Source organism: Astyanax mexicanus, chromosome 8, assembly GCF_023375975.1.
Source record: "Astyanax mexicanus isolate ESR-SI-001 chromosome 8, AstMex3_surface, whole genome shotgun sequence".
In the NCBI taxonomy this organism is placed as follows: Eukaryota; Metazoa; Chordata; class Actinopteri; order Characiformes; family Acestrorhamphidae; genus Astyanax; species Astyanax mexicanus.
In genome coordinates, this window is record NC_064415.1 from 8,613,345 (window position 1) to 8,633,064 (window position 19,720).

At 35.5% G+C, this 19,720-nt stretch overlaps 1 protein-coding gene across 1 annotated transcript; it reads right to left on the bottom strand.

Annotated features, from left to right (window-relative positions):
- On the bottom strand, positions 1-19,098 carry LOC103041003 (E3 ubiquitin-protein ligase RNF138). Its single transcript, XM_022678173.2, has 8 exons — positions 18,961-19,098; positions 15,942-16,106; positions 14,134-14,287; positions 8,916-9,085; positions 6,980-7,051; positions 3,573-3,687; positions 1,980-2,087; positions 1-988 (listed from the first exon to the last, which is right to left on the bottom strand). Exons 2-8 carry the CDS (start codon positions 16,061-16,063, stop codon positions 899-901), a joined length of 831 nt encoding a protein of 276 aa, XP_022533894.2. The 5' UTR covers positions 16,064-16,106; positions 18,961-19,098; the 3' UTR covers positions 1-898.
- Positions 19,099-19,720: the final 622 nt, after the last annotated feature.

The following is a 19,720-nucleotide window of genomic DNA, read 5'->3' on the forward strand; positions in this document are numbered from 1 at the left end:
TTCTGATATTTTAATATTTGTTTTTTATTTGTTTAATTTATTACATTGTAGATTAATAGTAAAAAAAAACGTATAATATTAAAAACTATGAAGGAACACATATGGAATTAGGTAGCAGACGATTGCCTTTTTTTGTTCAGAACCTCTAGGAACTCCTTTAAGACAGTTGGAAAACCAATCCAGGTTTAACCTCATGAAGCCGATTGAGAGAATAATTCAAAAGAGTTGGCAAATTTGGCATAAAAGCAAAAAAATGCTATTTTAGAAAAATCTAAATCATATTTTGGCTTGTTTAACACTTTTTTGTTTGCTTTGTAATTATATATGCCTTCCTTCATAGTTCCTATGTCTTTAATTTAAATTTTAAAATAATAAAAATAAAGAAAAATAAACTTTTGTAATTAATCTGTAATTAAACTTAATACATAATTTCACCTAAATTCAAACTAAGTTCGATAAATTCTGGCAACAATAATGATAAGAACACCCTCATACCAACAATTAATGCCCTCATTAAAATACATTTTAATTATGGATTTTAGCAAATACAGAGCTAAATTCTATTGCTATAGTACAACTGTCCCTGACAAAAAGCTCTTTAATCACTTTTAATATTACACTGATTTGCCATAACATTAACACCACTGACAAGTGAAGTGAATAACTCTAATTATCTGCTTCCAGTGGTTATCTATCTAGAGATGGGATCTACATACAAGCAAAAATGGTCAGTTCTTAAATTGGTTTGTGTTAAAAGCAGTAATAATCAATAATCAAAGATCTGAGACACTTTGATAAGAAACAAAATCTGTGAAATCTAGATAACTGGGTCAAAACGTCTTGCCGTTAGAGCTGTTTTGGTGGCACAATGCTAAAAAAAAGGCAAGTGGTTTTAATGTTATGGCTGATTGGCGTAGATTATAGGAAAGTCCTGGACTGAATTCTGCAGAGCCCGACAGACCTGGATGTCTTCATCCTCCTCTTCATTCTGGTTGGAATAATGGAAATTATGAATGGATTAGTTTGTAAGCATGTATGTATTTGGATGCATTGGTATGTTTTAATCATGTAACCCAGTCCAAACATATATAATCATCAATTATAACATAAAACAGTGGCTAAAAAACACATTTAGAGAGATGAAGAAATCTTGAGAGAAATAAACTCTCTCAATATCTATCCAACAAAATGAGAACACCCTCTTCTACACCACATTTCTGTAAATTGCTGCAAAAAACGGCTAAGTATATATTTTATATCTTTATATGGGACAACACTATAAAATTTAACTTGGTTATAACATAGTATAGCTTGTAGAGCAGTATAGACTTACTATCTTCTGAAATGAACTCAAAATAGGTGTGAATAGGAAGCAGATGTGTTAAATTTGGTATTTTGGGTACAATTCTCTCTATTCAACATGACACCTCATGGCAAAGAACTCTCAGGGGATGTGACAAACAGAATTGTTGCTCTTTACAAAGATGGCCTAGGCGATAAGAAGTTTGCTAACATGATGGCCAAGGTCATACAGCAGTTTTCCAGGATGGATTTCACTTAGAACGGCCCCCCAACCCCGGGTCGACCAAAGAAGTTGCGCCTTCAAAATGTAGACATATGAGTGCTGTCAGCATTGCTGTGGAGGATGAATAATTGAGAGGTCAGCCTTCAGTGCTCAGGCATTCGCCACAAATTATATCAATGCTGTCTGTACGGACTGTCCTAGAAGCAAGCCTCTTCTGAAGCTGATGCACAGGAAAGCAGGAGTTTTAAAATTCTATGAATGAAGTGTTGAGCTACTTTCAGTTTGTTAATGGTGTAAAAATTTTTTTTTTTTTTTTTGCATTGGCAATGCTATGCCCCTATTACTAGCTGTTGGGCTATTCCAAAAAAAGTTGTACTTATTATTATGTTTTCCTACAACTCAAGTTCATTTCACACCAGATTTCTCCTTTAATAAGCATTTCCTGGAATCTTACCATGTATCCGGCGTAGCTGAAGGAGTGTCTGAGGCGCATGTGGCCAATAAGGTTACGGCTACAGTAGTAAGGCTCGCCCCAGGGCAACTGGCTGCAGATTGGGCACACCTTTCAATAAAAAATAATTAATTAATGAGAAAAATGAAGGCTTTCATTCAACAAATAGTGTCTTAAAATGAAAATGAAATTATAAGGAGTGACTAGGGCTAAATAAACTATGGAAAATATGCAATATATACTGTACAGATCAAGCACAACGTTGAGCATCTGTTTGTTTCTACACCCCCTTATCCACTGATCATATAGGACATATCTCTGCATAGTTTAGCCTTTTGGGAAAGACGATGGTGTCTGTATTACACAGTATGCAAACAGAAAGCAGTACAAACCAATTCCAAACCCCTCAAACTGTTACATCACAGTCTGGGCTTAATATTAAAATATATATTACAACCCCCAAAATTAAATAAACCCTGCCCACTTGAGAATGTTTAATACAGTATTCACACTTTTTTTTACTATTACTTAAAGGGTTAAAACCATTATATATAGTGCACTATATGGCAACGGACCAAAATATTATTATTATAAGATGATTTTGATAAAAAATCCTATTTAAATTTCCACATATGTTAACCTAACTCTAAGTACTTGAGTAATGTTTGGAAAAAAGTCAGTTTCACAAAGTTTCACAGACTTTTAAATTGATTCAAGTTCGAACTAATTTATGATTTACAGTGAAACAAATTATGATCATTTTACTTTTGATATATAAGTACATTTGAAGGCAAGTACTTTCACACTTTTACTTAAGGGGAGGTCTAAAGTGAGGACTTTTACTTACGGGAGTAATATTTTACCTGCATTATCTCTACTTTAACTCGATCAATCAATCAACCTTATTTTCACTTGGTAAATGCATTGAGGGAAACTCTCATTTTCAATGTTGCCGAGCATACATAGAATTAAAGGGATTGAAAATTAATTAAGAAAAAATAAAATTATTCAAAATAAAAGGACATGCAAACAAGCTAAAATGTAGAGCAATAAAATAATTAATAATAAAAGATTAATTGAAGGATATTAAAATATAAACACAGTTAAAGAAATAAAAGACTAAAATAACCACAATTATAAAAAAGTAAATGATGGAACTAAAATAAATAATAATAATAGTAAGTAAAAGAATTTATAAAAAAAAATTAAAAGGAAGGAATAAAAAGCAGTAACAAAACAAAATAAAAGGATGGAATAAATAAAATAAATAAAATAAAAGGGCTAAAAGGTGAAACATAAAATTAAAATAAATGACAAGGTAAAAGAAAAACTCAACTAAAACTGGAACAGGCTGTCTGAAGGTGGTTAGATAAGATAAGAAAAGTTTAAAATGATTGAGTGAGTTTTAGAGTTTCCTGTAGTTAATTCCAGCTCGCTGGTGCTGCTCTGTAGCTAAAAGCAGATTTTCCCAGTTCACTAAAAACTCTAATTACACATAATTGTTAAAAAAATGAAATATAAGTAGATATATTCAGTAAAAGATATTTGCAGGTAAGTGTGAGAGTGTTTGGTTGATATTGAAGATATGAATCTTACAGCTGGTCTGATTTCTCCTGCATGCTGGTTCACACAGTGCTGGACCAAAGCCATGTCCCTCAGTCCCTCCAGAGGGCAGTATGGACACGGGTACACTCTCCCTGCACTGGAGACACTAACAAACACAAAAGCAATAGAAAAACAATCTGTTATGAAATTGTATTTTCTTTTTTTTATAAATATGTTGATATGGTATGTGAGTATGTGTGGAATTACTTCATGTACATCCGATGGAAAAATATGCATGTTACACAATAGGTGCACATTTTACAAAGCAAATATTTGCACAGGCAAAAGGCCTTCACTAAGATGCTGGAAATGACTGGCTTTTAAAACAGTAAATGTAATTTAATCAGCAAAAATGTTCCCAATTTATACATTTATTTCCAAAGCAAGATTGTTAATTGAAGCACATTTTTCCCCAAACCAGAAGCTTTGACTTAAAACTTCAGTGAAGGTCAGAACAGGAGCGTTGTCTTAATTACTGAAAAAGCCACATTAAAGGTGAATTCATTGAAAATCTGTGCTTATGTGTTATTACAGTCTTAAAGTGGCTCTAGTTGAAGACATAAGCTGAATTTAAGAGCTTTTAAAGAGTTTTAAAGGTACTACGTTTTTATTTGTGTCTTTGCTATTAATCTAATATAGTAAAACGCACATTTAAGACTATTTAAGTAGATATTTGCTGATATAATATTTACTTAGATATACTTTGAAGAGTAATTAAAAAGATTTATAACACTACACAAGTGAACAGATAAAATAATAAAGGTTTTCTACTGATACAAAATAGATTTCAGTAAATCTGTACACCTGTAGTTGTGAAAGTATCTTGAGTTGATGAGTTTGGTTTGTTTTCACACAGGCATAAACCTAAACTCACCAAAATGCGCACCAACAAACCACGCGAGCACATCGTCTCCTCTGATTGGTCAGAGGTGTCTGGCGCAGGAGCAAGAAAGTAAATATATATTGAGAAGATTCTGTGTTCCATTGCGTATCTCTGTGCAGTGTGAAGCTGCTTTAACACAGAGCGCTGAAAATTTGCACATAGTAAACAGAGTTACGTGGCCGCGAGCAGTAAACGCTGCACATACAGCGCTCTTTATGTGTAAACAGCATGGAGCAGGAGAGACAGCTTCACAGTTCATTGCTGTGGTTAATTAACATTATCTGCCTATTATATTAGATTAAACTGTGCCTTATCAGCAGTTTGGCTCAAATAAAAGGAGTATATTTTATAGCTGGGTTGGATTTAGACCGGATCATGTTCTCAACCAGAGACTGTAAAAAAAGATGGACGCCATGTCTCCGTTCTCATTCATTCAATGAAAATGAAGCCAAAATCTTCCGCCATGTTGGCGATCCTGACACCCGATTCTGCGCAATAGAGACCAGAGGAGGGAGAAAGACTGTGGAGAGACCGCCTACTCATTTAAATAACCCCGCCCCTGAGGGCTGCCTCGCGGTCACAGGCTGCAGAGTGGGGCGGAGCGGAGCTAACGGTCTGTTATTGGTCCCGCCCATAACCAGCAGTTTTACAATAACCACACCTTTTTTTAATAGAGCTGAATAACATAAAAAAAAACGAATTCTGTGGGGATAAAAAATTTGTACAATTTAAACAGATGTTACACTAGCTGCTGCATTTAAATAAAGAAGGCAGAATTACAGTATATTGGGGAAAAAAACGTGATTGAAAGTTGTCTGTTTTGCCATTGAAACCTATGGGAATGGGTGGAGTTACACAGCTTTCTGAAACCGAACAGCAGGGGGCGCCCGACCTGTGGTGGCTTCACTTTTGAGAGACGATGCTCTGTCCAGCTATATACAGTCTATGTTCTCAACACAAGTGAACCTCCTCTAGCTGGTCCCGGTCCAGAGTGTGATTACTGTTTTCACACCTGCTCAGTCTAAATGCACTAACCCTGCGTTCACACTGGAAAGCAACAAAGCGACAGGTGACCATTCATTTCCTATGGCAGGGCGCGATTTGTTGCCGCGACACGCGAGAGGCGACAAGCGACAGAGTGACTACTTTATGCAAATGAATTATGACGGGGTTAAGCGACATTCTAACCTGATTGGCTTCTAGCTTTTCTTTGGACCAATCACAAACAAGGAGGTCTGACGTCCTCAAGCTCCTGCTCATTCTGTTGAACGGGGTGGACCCACGCCGATCTGCAGGAACGGCTGTGTTTCCAGAGCAGGTAAATCACAGAAACGCTCAAGAGTCCAGCAAGTTTGGGAGTTATAGCTGTAGAATAAAGTGGGCAAGCAATTCCTTTTTGTGCCTTTTTTCTTATGGGAGGCTGGACCATGATAAACGCGCGCGTTGAGCTTGACACGCCCAAAAGCGACAAATGCTGGGCGATTCAAGCGTCTCGACGCGTTCCAGTGTGAACGCAGGGTTAGGGTACAAATGAACCAGATTTCGATTTAACCAGACCAAATAGTGCTGGTGTGAAAACGCCCTAACAGATTGAATCCATAACATTAAAACCACTTTACAAATATTTTTTTGTTTGGTTCCCCTTGTGCCACCAAACCAGCTCTGACCCATCAAAGCATGGACCTTTTCCATTTGCACAGGATGTCAGTGTTTCAGGGTGCCCTTATGTCTATGCTACCTTCTGGCTCTCTGCTTTTACAGTATTAGGCTGTTGTAGTCAGATCTGCCAGAGACGTGATTCACACTCTATTAATCTCTTCACATTATCTGTATTCTATAAATGCAATCAGATCTAATTTCATTTCCTTTTTTTTCCTCAGTTAATAATCATCCAATGGTCATTCAGAATTGTTCTGACCCAGTCAGTATTTCAAACTCTTACTCCTACTAATATTTTTTCTGCTTTGACAGGTATCATTGCAACCAGACAATAAAAAAATGTTCATTTCATTGGCAGTGGTTTTAATATTTTGGCTGATTGGCATATATTTAGATAAACCCTTTCAGACCCTGTGTGTATTGCAATGGATAACATCTGTCTTCTTATTTTTTGTGTTTTTTTGCACACAGCTTCAGACATATTGTGCACCAGAACGTCAGTTTAGCCCCGCCCACTGAATTGGAAAAATAAAAGTCTGCACACACAAGGTAAAGCATAAAAGCATCCCAGCTAATGAGGCAGAGTAAATACTGTTTATGAGTTTAGGAATGTTATAAATGAAAAAAAAAAGTTATTTCTTAATAAAAATAACAATGTTAAACAAATCATTCCACTGCAATTAATATAAAATACAAATAATGTATTTTATTTATTTATTTATTTGAGTGCATTATAGACAGAAAAGTGCAATATTATATATTTTTCATCGCTGGAACATAAATCAGGTCTGAAAGGGTTAATATCTTGAACTAATGTTTGATGTTTAGTTATGTTTGCTTTAAATACTAAGCGTACCTTAGTGGTTGTGGAGATGCAGGAGGCAGGAAAAGGGGGAACTGCATCCAGGGCAGTGTGCTGCTGTGAAGACTGTGAAGAGATAGTGGTGCATGAATTAATAACATTTCTGTATTAAAGTATGTAAGATAGATAATGGACTATTGTATATCCTGCACAAGGCGCTTCACGATGCTCTTTGCTATTTTACACCCCGTAAACAGTATATTTACACACCTTGGGCCCACTCTGTTAAAGTAGCGTTGGGGTTTAGGAATATATCTACATATATATCCTGTAAATGAGCTGCTGGAGTACCTTGTCAGCATGAACACGCAGGTCAGTATCCTCTGCTGAGATGTGAAAAAGCACTGCGCTGTTAAGATATGAACGCGCCAAAAATCAGAGCTCACCTGCCTCTTAAAGCTCCACTAGGTAGGATTGAGATTTTGTGCTCGCGGGCTCCCCCTACAGTTGCAGAGTGTAATAAATCTTTCAGGCCGATTTTAGTTTCTATTTCTCGTTTTCTGGCTTTCACCGACATATTCGGTCTCTTTCCAGCTTCTGCCAGAGTGTCTGTATGTTAGTTTGTAAAGAATGAACCAGAAGTCCTTGTAGAACTGTTAGAACTAAAGGTCGGAAAGCAGGTCGCAGTTCTCGCAAGCGTTGGTCACGGCCGCCTCGGAAAAACGTACAGAGTCTGGTTTGAGCTCAGAGGAGCTCCGGCACAGACATGAGAGCACCGCTATTCCTCCTATTCCACCTCAATTCAGCGCTGCAGTGAGTTTAAAGCTGTAATTTTACTTCTTTAAAAAGATCAAAAATCGAGGAAATTACATAATATGTGGGTTAACACAAGAGTATGCAAGGTCTGTTTCAATGTATTTAAGTTGATTTAAGAGGAGGCTGAAAACTAAACAGTCATAAAGATCATAAATGATCATAAACACAACGCTACACTGTTTTCCTCTCCTCATACATTTCCAGAGCTGGCTGTGATTAGGTATTGATGTTTCACTGTGAGCTCCTCTGTTTCACTTTACTGCTCTGACTACCTAATGGAGCGTATCGAGACCGAGAGCTGTGACCTGCACATCCGGTGCATTATACAGTATATATAATGGACATAAGTATTGGGACACCTCCTCATTTAGGCTCAATCTAAAGCCCTTCTCTTTTGTACCTGTACCTTTTTGAGTGTAACTCTTCCTTTTGGAACAGAGTTATAAGAGGAAGGAGGGAAAACCTTTCCCTAAGAATTGAGACAATTGAGACACCCAATACAGATATACTGGTGCATTGAAAATAAATAAATAAATAAATAAATAAATAAATAAATAATGTGAAACTTATATATTATAAAGATGTATTACACACATATTAATTTGTTTTAAACATGTATTTATTTTATTGTTGATTATTGTTGCAAATGCTGTGTTTTTGGTGTTTTTTCCCACTAATAAATCCACTGAATCACACCCTACGGACTATAATTTATTAAAAACATCAAAGTGCAGGAAAATGGTCCAATCCAGACTTTTTGAGGCACCTTTTTTAAAAAATCGGTACCACTTTTTAAATAAGACTACCTTTATAAATGGTTTATAAATGGGTTACAATTAGTTTATTAATGGTTACTAATTAGGTTGTAAATGCCTTAAAAATAATGATTAATAATCAGTTATAACACATACATAGAAAGGGCAACAATGACCTGTTGTATGCCAAATAGTGAACCCACAGCCATCTATATTGTTGCACGTTCTGTGTATGTGTTATAACTGATTAGTAACCATTAATAAACTATTTGTAAACCATTAATAAACCCTTTATAAAGGTAGTCTTCTTTTAAAGTGGTACCAAAAAATCTGTCCACTGAAGGGGCAGATTTCTGAATATAATTTAATAGAACTACGAGTTAATCCAAACCGTCTGATCAGACCCTGTGTTAGCGTACCTGTTCACTGGTGTGTAAACTGGGATGATGGGGATAAATCCAGTGCTGTGGCTTGGTATTTGAACTGGGTTCTGGGAGGAGGGAGGTGGTGGTGCATCACTGATTGGCCCGTATTCCTCTTTGTACTTCCTGCAGCTTTTATAGTGGAGTCTCATCTTGCTGAGAAATTTCTGAGAAAATACAAGAAGAAGAAGAAGAAGAAGAAGAAGAAGAAGGACATTTTCAAATTACATAATCAATTACAACAAGATTTTATGATTTGTCAGTTTATTGTAAGGTGTGTGTTAATATTCTTTATCTAATACTAAGGATTTGTTTTCTAAAGTTTATAAGGCTAAATATATTAAATCTATAGGATGCGAAAAATGTACCCTAAATGTTATCAATCAGTAAAAATGTATGTGTTTTTTGTTCAGTTTAAGTCTTGAAAACAATTTATGCTGCTTTTGTTGGAGTAACTGTTTCTACTGTCCAATCAAAATGGTCAGAACAATCACCACCCAACTACTGAAGTCATCCAGACTATGAAGGAACTCATAATCAATCAATCAATCAATCAATCAATCAATCAATCAATCAATCAATCAATCAATCAACCTTTATTTTAACTCGGATGCACATTGAGGGCAGCCTTCATTTTCAATGTAGCTGAGCATTTACAGAAACAGGGATTGACATGACAGAGAAAATAAAAGGTAAATTTAATTATTGTAAAATATCAGTAAATAAAATATAAAAATAGAAAAAAAATATCTTTTTTATTATTTAATAAATACAAATTATTTAATAAATAAATCAATAATAATAATAATAATAATAATAATAATAATAATAATAATTATTATTATTATTATAAAAATTTAAATGAATGATTATAATTAAGTATGGTTTAATTGACAAAAATTAAAAGCAATAATAATAAAAATAGTAATAACAATAAAAGAAAATCAAAATAAGATAAAAAGCAAAAATACAAAACTAATAAAATAATAAAAATAATAATATAATAACTATAAGAATAATAATAATAAAAAAAATAAATAAAATGAAAATAAAATAAGGAAACAAAATAAAAATAATAAATAAAAATAAGGAAATAAAACTAAAAGAAGAACTAAAATAAAATTTAAGGATAAATAAGGTTAAGTAAAACAGGAACAGGCTGTCTGAAGGTGGTTAGATATTAATAGTTTAAAATGATTGAGTGACACCAGTGAGCTGAGTTTTAGAGTTTTAGAGTAAGGAATTATGTAGTAACTTAAAAGTGTTAAACAAACCAAAAAATACTCTGTGAAACATTTATGTGCTCTTATCTGGAGAGCTGTTAACTTGTGGTTTCTGAAACTTTGCAACTGATGCTCTCAAACACATTAAGAGAACAAAATAAAATCAAGTTTTTAACTCTTGATAAGTTTAACACAGCTGTTAACTGAAAGCCTGAATTCCAGGTGACTCTACTTAATAATAAAGCTAACTGAGAAAATACAGATGTGCAAAACTATCATCAAAAATATAAAACATATTCTGGTTTGGTTTAACACTTTTTTTTGTCTACTAAATAATTGTATATGTTTGGATAACTTTAGCAGTGACGTGCAGACGCTATGGCCCAATGTGCTTGAGCAACTGCCCTTTTGCCGTCCTTGGCTGATATTGCCTTTCCGAGGGGAGGGCAAAAAATAATATAGGCAAATTTGATTCATATTTCAACAAGATTTACTTTATAATTCGTAATTTTGATTGAAGTTTCTTAAAACAAAGTTTTCAGAGTCAATCATTCAGATTCAGACACCTCGAGAGAAAAAAGGGAGGGACGCGGGCGTAGTGGGGGACACGCAGCACGCTTCACTAGAAAAAAAAAAAGTCCGATGTCGTCGAGTTTAGAACGTTTAGTGATCCTAAATAATCTGACAGACAACTACTGTGCCACGTTTAGGTAGCAAAAAAACCCGACAGCCAGCTAGCTTGCAGTCAACGTTTTACATGGCTCAGGTTGTTTCGTGGGAGGCTAACCAAACTAAGTTACATGCAGCTGATAACATTTCATTTTATCAAGCAAGATGAAGGACGGACATAAAGCACTATTCTAATTATTCACATGCACTTTGTGTTAATGCAGAAAATTCTAAATGCCCACGGAAAAGAGACGAATACAGGAGAGAGAGAGAGACTCTTTTCTTTTCTTTTTTTTTGTCAGGTTAGAGCAACTGCCCTTTAAGATTCCTGTGCACGTCCCTGAACTTTAGTGTTAATCTACAAGGCAGAACATTTTAAAATAATCAAAAACCAGTGAATTCAATGTCTGTCCAAACTTTTGACTGGTACTGAATGTAAAAGCAACTAACTAATTCATTAAATTTATAAATAATTATTTCCAAAGTATGTGCAACACAGATTGGCCAGTTATGATTTATATTATACAGCTCTGGAAAAAAATGAGACCACTTAAAAATGATGAGTTTCTTTGATTTTACCAAATTGAAAACCAAACTGAACTTCTTCAATTTGTGCAGCAGGATTAAAGGCATAACGTTATCCAAAAGCAGTGTGTAAGACTGGTGGAGGAGAACATGATGCCAAGATGCATGAAAACTGTGATTAAAAACTAGGGTTATTCCACATAAAAATTGATTTCTGAACTCTTAAAACTTTGTGAATATGAACTTGTTTTCTTTGCATTATTATTATAGGTCTGAAAGCTCTCTATCGTTTTTTTTTGTATTTCAGACATTTCTCATTTTCTGCAAATAAATGGAATTTGGGAGACATGTTGTCTATAGTTTATAGTCTCTTATTTTTTTCCAGAGCTGTATATAATAATATACATATTTATACATTTACAATGTTTAGCGTATTGCTTTTATGCTTTATTTTTTATAGATATATATATAAACAGATTAATTTGTTGTTCTAATAAGAGCCTCCTCTTTTCTTTGTTGTGACCTTCAACGTGTGAAAGTGCTTCACTGTTCACAACAGAGAGAAGAGTCCATTGTAGGAATGAATGAGGTCCTTTCTTCTACTTCTAATTTTAAAAAGATAAAAATCACTACACTATTATAGATCTCTTTTACTGAGAAGAATGTGGGTCAAAACAGCAGCACTTGACTGAAGGACAGTGTTTATAATACTAAATAACACCTTATGTAAGTCTTTCATGACATGTAATTAAAGCTAGAGAAACCCTTCTCCAAGAACTAGTGAGTGGCTTTAGCCTTCCTTTGGGTTCCTTATGGTCCTTTTCATCCTCCTAAGACCCGAACTCTTGCATGACATGCTTTTTTTTATTTCTCTTTGCAGTTTGGGCTAATTGGCACCTGATTAAAAACAAAGAATTATCTTTTAATATGATGTAGTTTCACCAGAACTGTCCGTCGGGACAATGAATTATTGTGGTCTAAAACCAGGTGTTTCAGTTTCATTGTCCTTTACCTGTAGAGGAAAATAAGTATTTGGTGAGTACCATCCCAAAAACACCATCCCTACTGTGAAGCATGGGGGTGGAAGCATCATGTTTGGGGGTGTTTTTCTGTACATGGGACAGGACGACCGCACTGTATTGAGGAGAGGATGGCCGGGGTCATGTATTGTGAGATTTTGGGGAACAACCTCCTTTCCTCAGTTAGAGCTTTGAAGATGGGTCGTGGCTGGGTCTTCCAACATGACAATGACCCAAAGCACACAGCCAGGATAACCAAGTGGCTCCGCAAGAAGCTCAAAGAAGTTCAAACTCTGTGTTTCTCAACAACAGCCCATAACTCTGGCTGATCTGGAGAAGATCTGTGTGGAGGAATGGGCCAAAATCCCTGCTGCAGTGTTTGGTGCAAACCTGGTGAAAAACTAAAGGAAACGTTTGAGCTCTGAAATTGCAAACAAAGGCTATTGTACCAAATATTATCATTGATCTTCACAGGTGTTCAAATACTTATTTGCAGCAGTAACACACAAATGGTGGGGGTTCCTGCTCAAATTAACTGCTATGTGTGTTTACATTATCTAAGGACTGTGCGGGACTTTCCTTCTATCAGTATTTCCTGACAACACAGGCCTTTACGGGAACTAAGAAACAGCGCCGCCTACTGTCAGACACTTGGTATAACCACATGGGTTCAGGAAATGTGACTCATTAACCTCACAGCACCTAAACTACACTCTTCTAAAACAAAGATGTCTTTACATTTTCACACAATTATCTGGATTTTCTACTCTTTACATTTTAAAAATAGCCTCGTTACTCCTATTTCATTTCAGCTCGTTTTCATTCTGGCTTCTCATCATTCAATAAAACCCCTATCCAGATAAATCTCTCCTTTATCCAGATAGAGTGAATCTGATTGTGATTGGATGTAGAGAAACATCAACATACACCATTCTCACACCCTATTGGTTTATACTGTGATCTAATCACACCTGCACATGTCAGCCCCGCTCCCCCCCCCCCCCCCCCCCCACACACACACACACACTCCAGCAAGAACATAGCAGACGTATGTAGTCTAGTATGAAGATGATCTGTGCAGAGACTCAAGAGAACTCCAGATAAACTCCAGCCCAACTAAACTTTAATATCTTTAATATATTTACATTCTACTAAAATACATTCATTTACAATCAGCATATATGCAGCTGAAACAGGGAGGCATGTGTTTTGGGGAGTGGGGGTAGTGCACTATAGGACTCTATATGGTTATATGGTTTTGTGGCCATATCCCACACACTCAGCTGCACTCCTATCACTAGGAGGGTGAGGGAAGGTGAAGACTAGCACATGCCTCCTCTGTTAGATGTAAAGTAAGACTCCGCCTCTTTTTGAACTGCTGCTGATGATGCAGTATTGCCGAGCAGCATCACAGCGCTAACGCTCGGAGGAAAGCTCAGCGACTCGGTTCTGATACATCAGCTCACAGATGCAGCCTTGTGCTGATCCACATCACCCTAGCCAGCCAGAGAGAAAGCAAGGCCAATTGTGCTCTCTTGGGGCTCCGGCAGCTGATGGCAAGCTGCATGACTGGAATTCGACAGCAATTACCTGATCATAGTGGCCGCGAGTTAGTTTGCTGGACCTCTCGGAGTCCCATAATCAAATTTTTAACAATCGAATCAATATTAATCCATATAATTGAACCAAAGGGAGCCCTATTATTGTTCCTCACTTGCTTGTAAAACTAGTGTAATTGTGTAAATCCTAAAACGTGTTCTCTAAGGGGTAAATACTGACCACTGCTCCACAGGCTCTGCACCGGCTGCTTCTCTCCCTCATCCTCTGCTGGACATCCTTTGCTTTACACGCTTTCTCAGACACAGGGCTCCGACACATCGGGCAGTGAGCCCCCTGACTCTTCACTGCAGTCTCAAAGCAACTTTTGCAGAACCTGGTGAAGAAAAAGAAATAATTTATAAAGAAATCAGCAGAAAACCCAAAACCATGCAGCTGTATTAGTAGAGCTTAACCTTTTCAGACCTGAATTACATTCCAGTACTGAAAAAAATATAAGAATTATATTTTCTGTCTGTAATGCACAGAAAAGATATAAATATAAACTGCACTGTAAAAAAATGCTGTGACATCCACAGTAATATACTGTGTTCCTGCACAATTAACTACTGTAAATACTTTTAGAGTGTTATTCTCTCATTGGGGCCAAATCCACAGTAATTCACTTAAAAATGTCAAAATCACAGTAACAATCCCACTACTGTAGAAAATCACAGTAATAATCCCACTACTGTAGAAAATCACAGTAATAATCCCACTACTGTAGAAAATCACAGTAATAATCCCACTACTGTAGAAAATCACAGTAATAATCCCACTACTGTAGAAAATCACAGTAACAATCCCACTACTGTAGAAAATCACAGTAATAATCCCACTACTGTAGAAAATCACAGTAATAATCCCACTACTGTAGAAAATCACAGTAATAATCCCACTACTGTAGAAAATCACAGTAATAATCCCACTACTGTAGAAAATCACAGTAATAATCCCACTACTGTAGAAAATCACAGTAACAATCCCACTACTGTAGAAAATCACAGTAATAATCCCACTACTGTAGAAAATCACAGTAATAATCCCACTACTGTAGAAAATCACAGTAATAATCCCACTACTGTAGAAAATCACAGTAATAATCCTACTACTGTAGAAAATCACAGTAATAATCCCACTACTGTAGAAAATCACAGTAATAATCCCACTACTGTAGAAAATCACAGTAATAATCCTACTACTGTAGAAAATCACAGTAATAATCCCACTACTGTAGAAAATCACAGTAATAATCCCACTACTGTAGAAAATCACAGTAATAATCCCACTACTGTAGAAAATCACAGTAACAATCCCACTACTGTAGAAAATCACAGTAATAATCCCACTACTGTAGAAAATCACAGTAATAATCCCACTACTGTAGAAAATCACAGTAACAATCCCACTACTGTAGAAAATCACAGTAATAATCCCACTACTGTAGAAAATCACAGTAATAATCCCACTACTGTAGAAAATCACAGTAATAATCCCACTACTGTAGAAAATCACAGTAATAATCCCACTACTGTAGAAAATCACAGTAATACACTGTAATAATCCACTAATGAACAATCAAAAGGGGGCACTAGTCAGTTGGATTCATATTGGATTCAACTGAACCTAAAGAAGAAGAAGAAGAAGAAGAAGAAGAAGAAGAAGAAGAAGAATGGTATATCCTTCCTTTATCACTCCAGAAAATTAAATAGTGAAAATAGCGATTTCTTTATTTGGGTAATGCTATGCCCCTATCACTAGCACTGTAAGCTTTTTGGAAGCCTCGAATACAAATGTTGTGTTTTAGTATGATTTGGGCAAATGGAGGTGGCTTACAGCAGTTATACCAGTTCATACTCGTAAGTTTACAATCCTGTTTCACTACATCCTAAGCCTAATTTACACCAGAGTTCTCCTTTAAAATGGATATATAGAGCTTATATGAAGGTAAATCAAAAACAATATGCCGAGTCGTGAGTCTGTTCACTCACACATGTCTGCAGCTCTTTGTGCGGACCGGTGTTTTAAAGACCTCCTGGCAGATGGGACAGTCGTAGTCCTCCTCTGAGTCTGCGCTCGTGATCTGGTCCGCAGTGCTGGATTCTGGACTCATAGTGCTGCTGTTTCTGACTGATTTCTCAGCTCTGGATGAATTTCTGTGGGAGGAAACACAGGAAACACAGGGGGCCTGATTAACCCAGCAGAGTCTTCACAGAGCTTTCATACCCAACCACCTGCTGAGCTGATGCCAAGCACAGTACAAAGATGCCATTAAATATTCCTTTTTGTGGGCAGATGTAAAAGAAAATGTAAATCAGCTGTAATTAAAGATGATTTCAGATGATGTTCCAGCCCGATAACTTCATAATCACTTAGCACCCTGAGCGGTCAGAGATGAAATAGAGATTAAATATGGAGCTGAGTTGAGGAGGCTGGATACAGAATCCTCTTTGTCTTGTTTTATGTTCTCACCCTTCAGTTACTTTTTTATATATACTTATATTATATAGATGTATTACACACAGAGTGATCTATTTTAAGTGTTTTTTTCTTTTATTGTTGATGATTATTGTGGCTTACAGCCAATGAAAACCCCAAAAAATCAGTGTATCAGAAAATTAGAATATTATATAAGACCAATTAGTACTTTTGGCAATGTGGGTAGTGTGCCAAGTCCTGCTGGAAAATTAAATCTAACCGGATCTTCATAAAAGTTGTCAGTAGCAGAGGGAAGCATGAAGTGCTGTAAGATTTTGTGGGAAAACAAAACTGCACTGACTTTAGACTTGATAATAAAACACAGTGGATCAACACCAGCAGATGACAGACATGACTCTCCAAACCATCACTGATCATCAGTAAATTTTACATTTCATTTAAAGTAAATCAAGGGATCAGAGTCTGGAGGAAGAGTCGAGAGACACATAGTCCAAACTGCTTGAGGTCCAGTGTGAAGTTTCCACCAATCAGTGATGGATTGGAGAGACATGTCATCTGCTGGTGTTGATCCACTGTGTTTTATTATCAAGTCTAAAGTCAGTGCAGTTTTTGTTTTCCCACAAAATCTTGCAGCACTTCATGCTTCTTCCCTCTGCTACTGACAACTTTTATAGAGATGCAATTAGATTTCATTTTCCAGCAGGACCTGGCACACTGCCCACACTGGTAAAAAAAAGTACCAATTGGTCTTTCATAACATTCTAGCTGCTAGAAGTTTGAGCCACAATGCTAACACAGAGCAACCAGGCTTAAAAGGCTTGGATTAAATTAGCTGCATTCTCAAACTGAAAGAAAAAGCATAGAGCTTCTTTTATATTTTACCAACTGCTGACACAGATGTACAACATAGATTGTCTAGTCCCTGTAGTAGAAGTATTGCCAATAGAATAGGACTAGGGGTGTTCCATATCGTATCGTAAGTGATAATATCGCCAAAAAATGTAAATATCGTCAACGATATTATACCCTGAAATATCGTGCCATATTACCCACCCCTAATTACCTAATTTAGCAAAAGAAAAAATCACACTGTTCTAATTACCCATTATATATCTACTAGAGACAGATTATATCTGTCCAGTATCATTTATTGTACTTTAATCCTGGATATTTGTAGATATTTGGAGTTCATTACTAGTATCATGACATTCTGGATCATTGACTTCTGTTACAAATCTGATCAAATTATTATTTTTTAAATATCTCAGTTAGCCATATCATATTGCGTGCAATAAGAAAATTCTAAATAATTTAAATTAGAATTGTTATATCGCCAAAAGTATCATTATCGTGAAAATACCATGAAATATCGTGATATTATTTTAGAGCCATATCGCCCACCCCTAAATAGGACTATCTAGAACAGAAAAACATGGAACTATTGGTAGTAGAATAGTAGAAATTGTTCTCTGGACAGTAGACCCTAGAGAAATAAAAGTAGATTAAAGTATACTAAGCATTATTATGCTATAGTGCACTAAAGTGTTCTTGTAGCCACATTATTATTAATCAGTATATTTAAAGAGTGCTAAAATGGAACAACTTTTTTTTGTACTTATTATACTTTAATTATAGTATAAAAAAAGTTAAAAAAGTCTTACTTAAATTGCACTAAGTGTACTTAACTGTACTAAAATGGAACTATTTTAAATATTTAAATACTTAAGTAACATTTAAACATCACACTACCTAATGTAGTATGTAACCCCATATTTTAAATATATGCTTACAGTAAAATTATTAATGAATACATTTAATGAGTATTGATACAACTGTATCACTATTATTATTATACACCAGGTATATTAGAAATGTACTAAGAATTGATAGATAGATAGATAGATAGATAGATAGATAGATAGATAGATAGATAGATAGATAGATACTTTATTTATCCTGAAGGAAATTTAGGGCGTGATAAATAAAGTATCTATCTATCTATCTATCTATCTATCTATCTATCTATCTATCTATCTATCTATCTATCTATCAATTCTTAGTACATTTCTAATATACCTGGTGTATAATAATAATAGTGATACATAAATCTGTTTTATGTACTTTATATTTACAGCATACTTATACATTTCTCAATATATTTTAAGTACAATTAAGTATATATACATATATATATATATATATATATATATATATATATATATATATATATATATATATATATACATATATATATATATATATATATATATATTTTTTTTTTAAAGGGGAGACAGTTACTGAAATAAAACAAGAATAAAGTCTTTTAAATACCCTTGATTTCAGAAGAAACACAAACAGACAAGTATAAATATATATCTTATTACTTATTACAGTGAAAATATAAACACACTGCAAACACTACAGATACTACAGATACTACAAGGCCTACTGCTGCTGCCCAAACACCCCCTCACACTACACGCTACACTACATTCCAGCAGCAGAGCCAGAAATATAAATACTATATACTCTGAGAAATACTGTCTACTGTGAGTAACTTTCAACACTTACAGTGAGTGCAGTCGCCGCTGATCCTCCGAAACTCTTCTTCCGTTTAAACACAGCTGATTTAAAGCCTGTCTCTCTCCGTCTGCTCAACACACACACTTCACACACACACACAAGCCTGCACTTCCAGTTTCACTTTCTCTCTGAGTGGCTTGTTGAACAGCAGTGGAAAACACCTAACTGTCTAAACCTGCTGCTGAAGCCTGCAGGCTCTGTGGAAAACACTGTAATATCTGTTCCATCTGTTTATATTGTTTTACTTCCACTTTAAATCTGTCTCACTCTTCCGTTTATGCAAAACCTAGACCTGTCATTTTTCAGAATACTGTGCTTTTTTCCTGTAACTTTTAAAAGGGACATATTATGCAAAACTCACTTTTTGCATGATACTGTTTTTACACTTTGGAAATCAGTTGAAAGTTCTGGAGTTTGGTGTCAGGAATTATCATTTGCTTCTATGAGCCGTTTGGATGTTCTATTATTGTGACGTTATTATTGTGAATAAGGAAACCTGCATAAAACATCCTGGCTCCACCCCTTACCCATCAACCCCCACCAGAGCCCCACCCACTAGATCAGATGAAAAAAAAAAGCCATTTTAATCTGCTGGTTAAGAACCTCAGACAGAATACAGCAGTATTAGCCAGTAGACTTTGTCTGAGGGAGGGATCTGTACCCACAAAGGAGAATTGACTTTGGGTGTAGCAAAATATGATTTTTAAAACGTGTTTTTTAATAAACTTCTTGTGCACTTTTATTTATA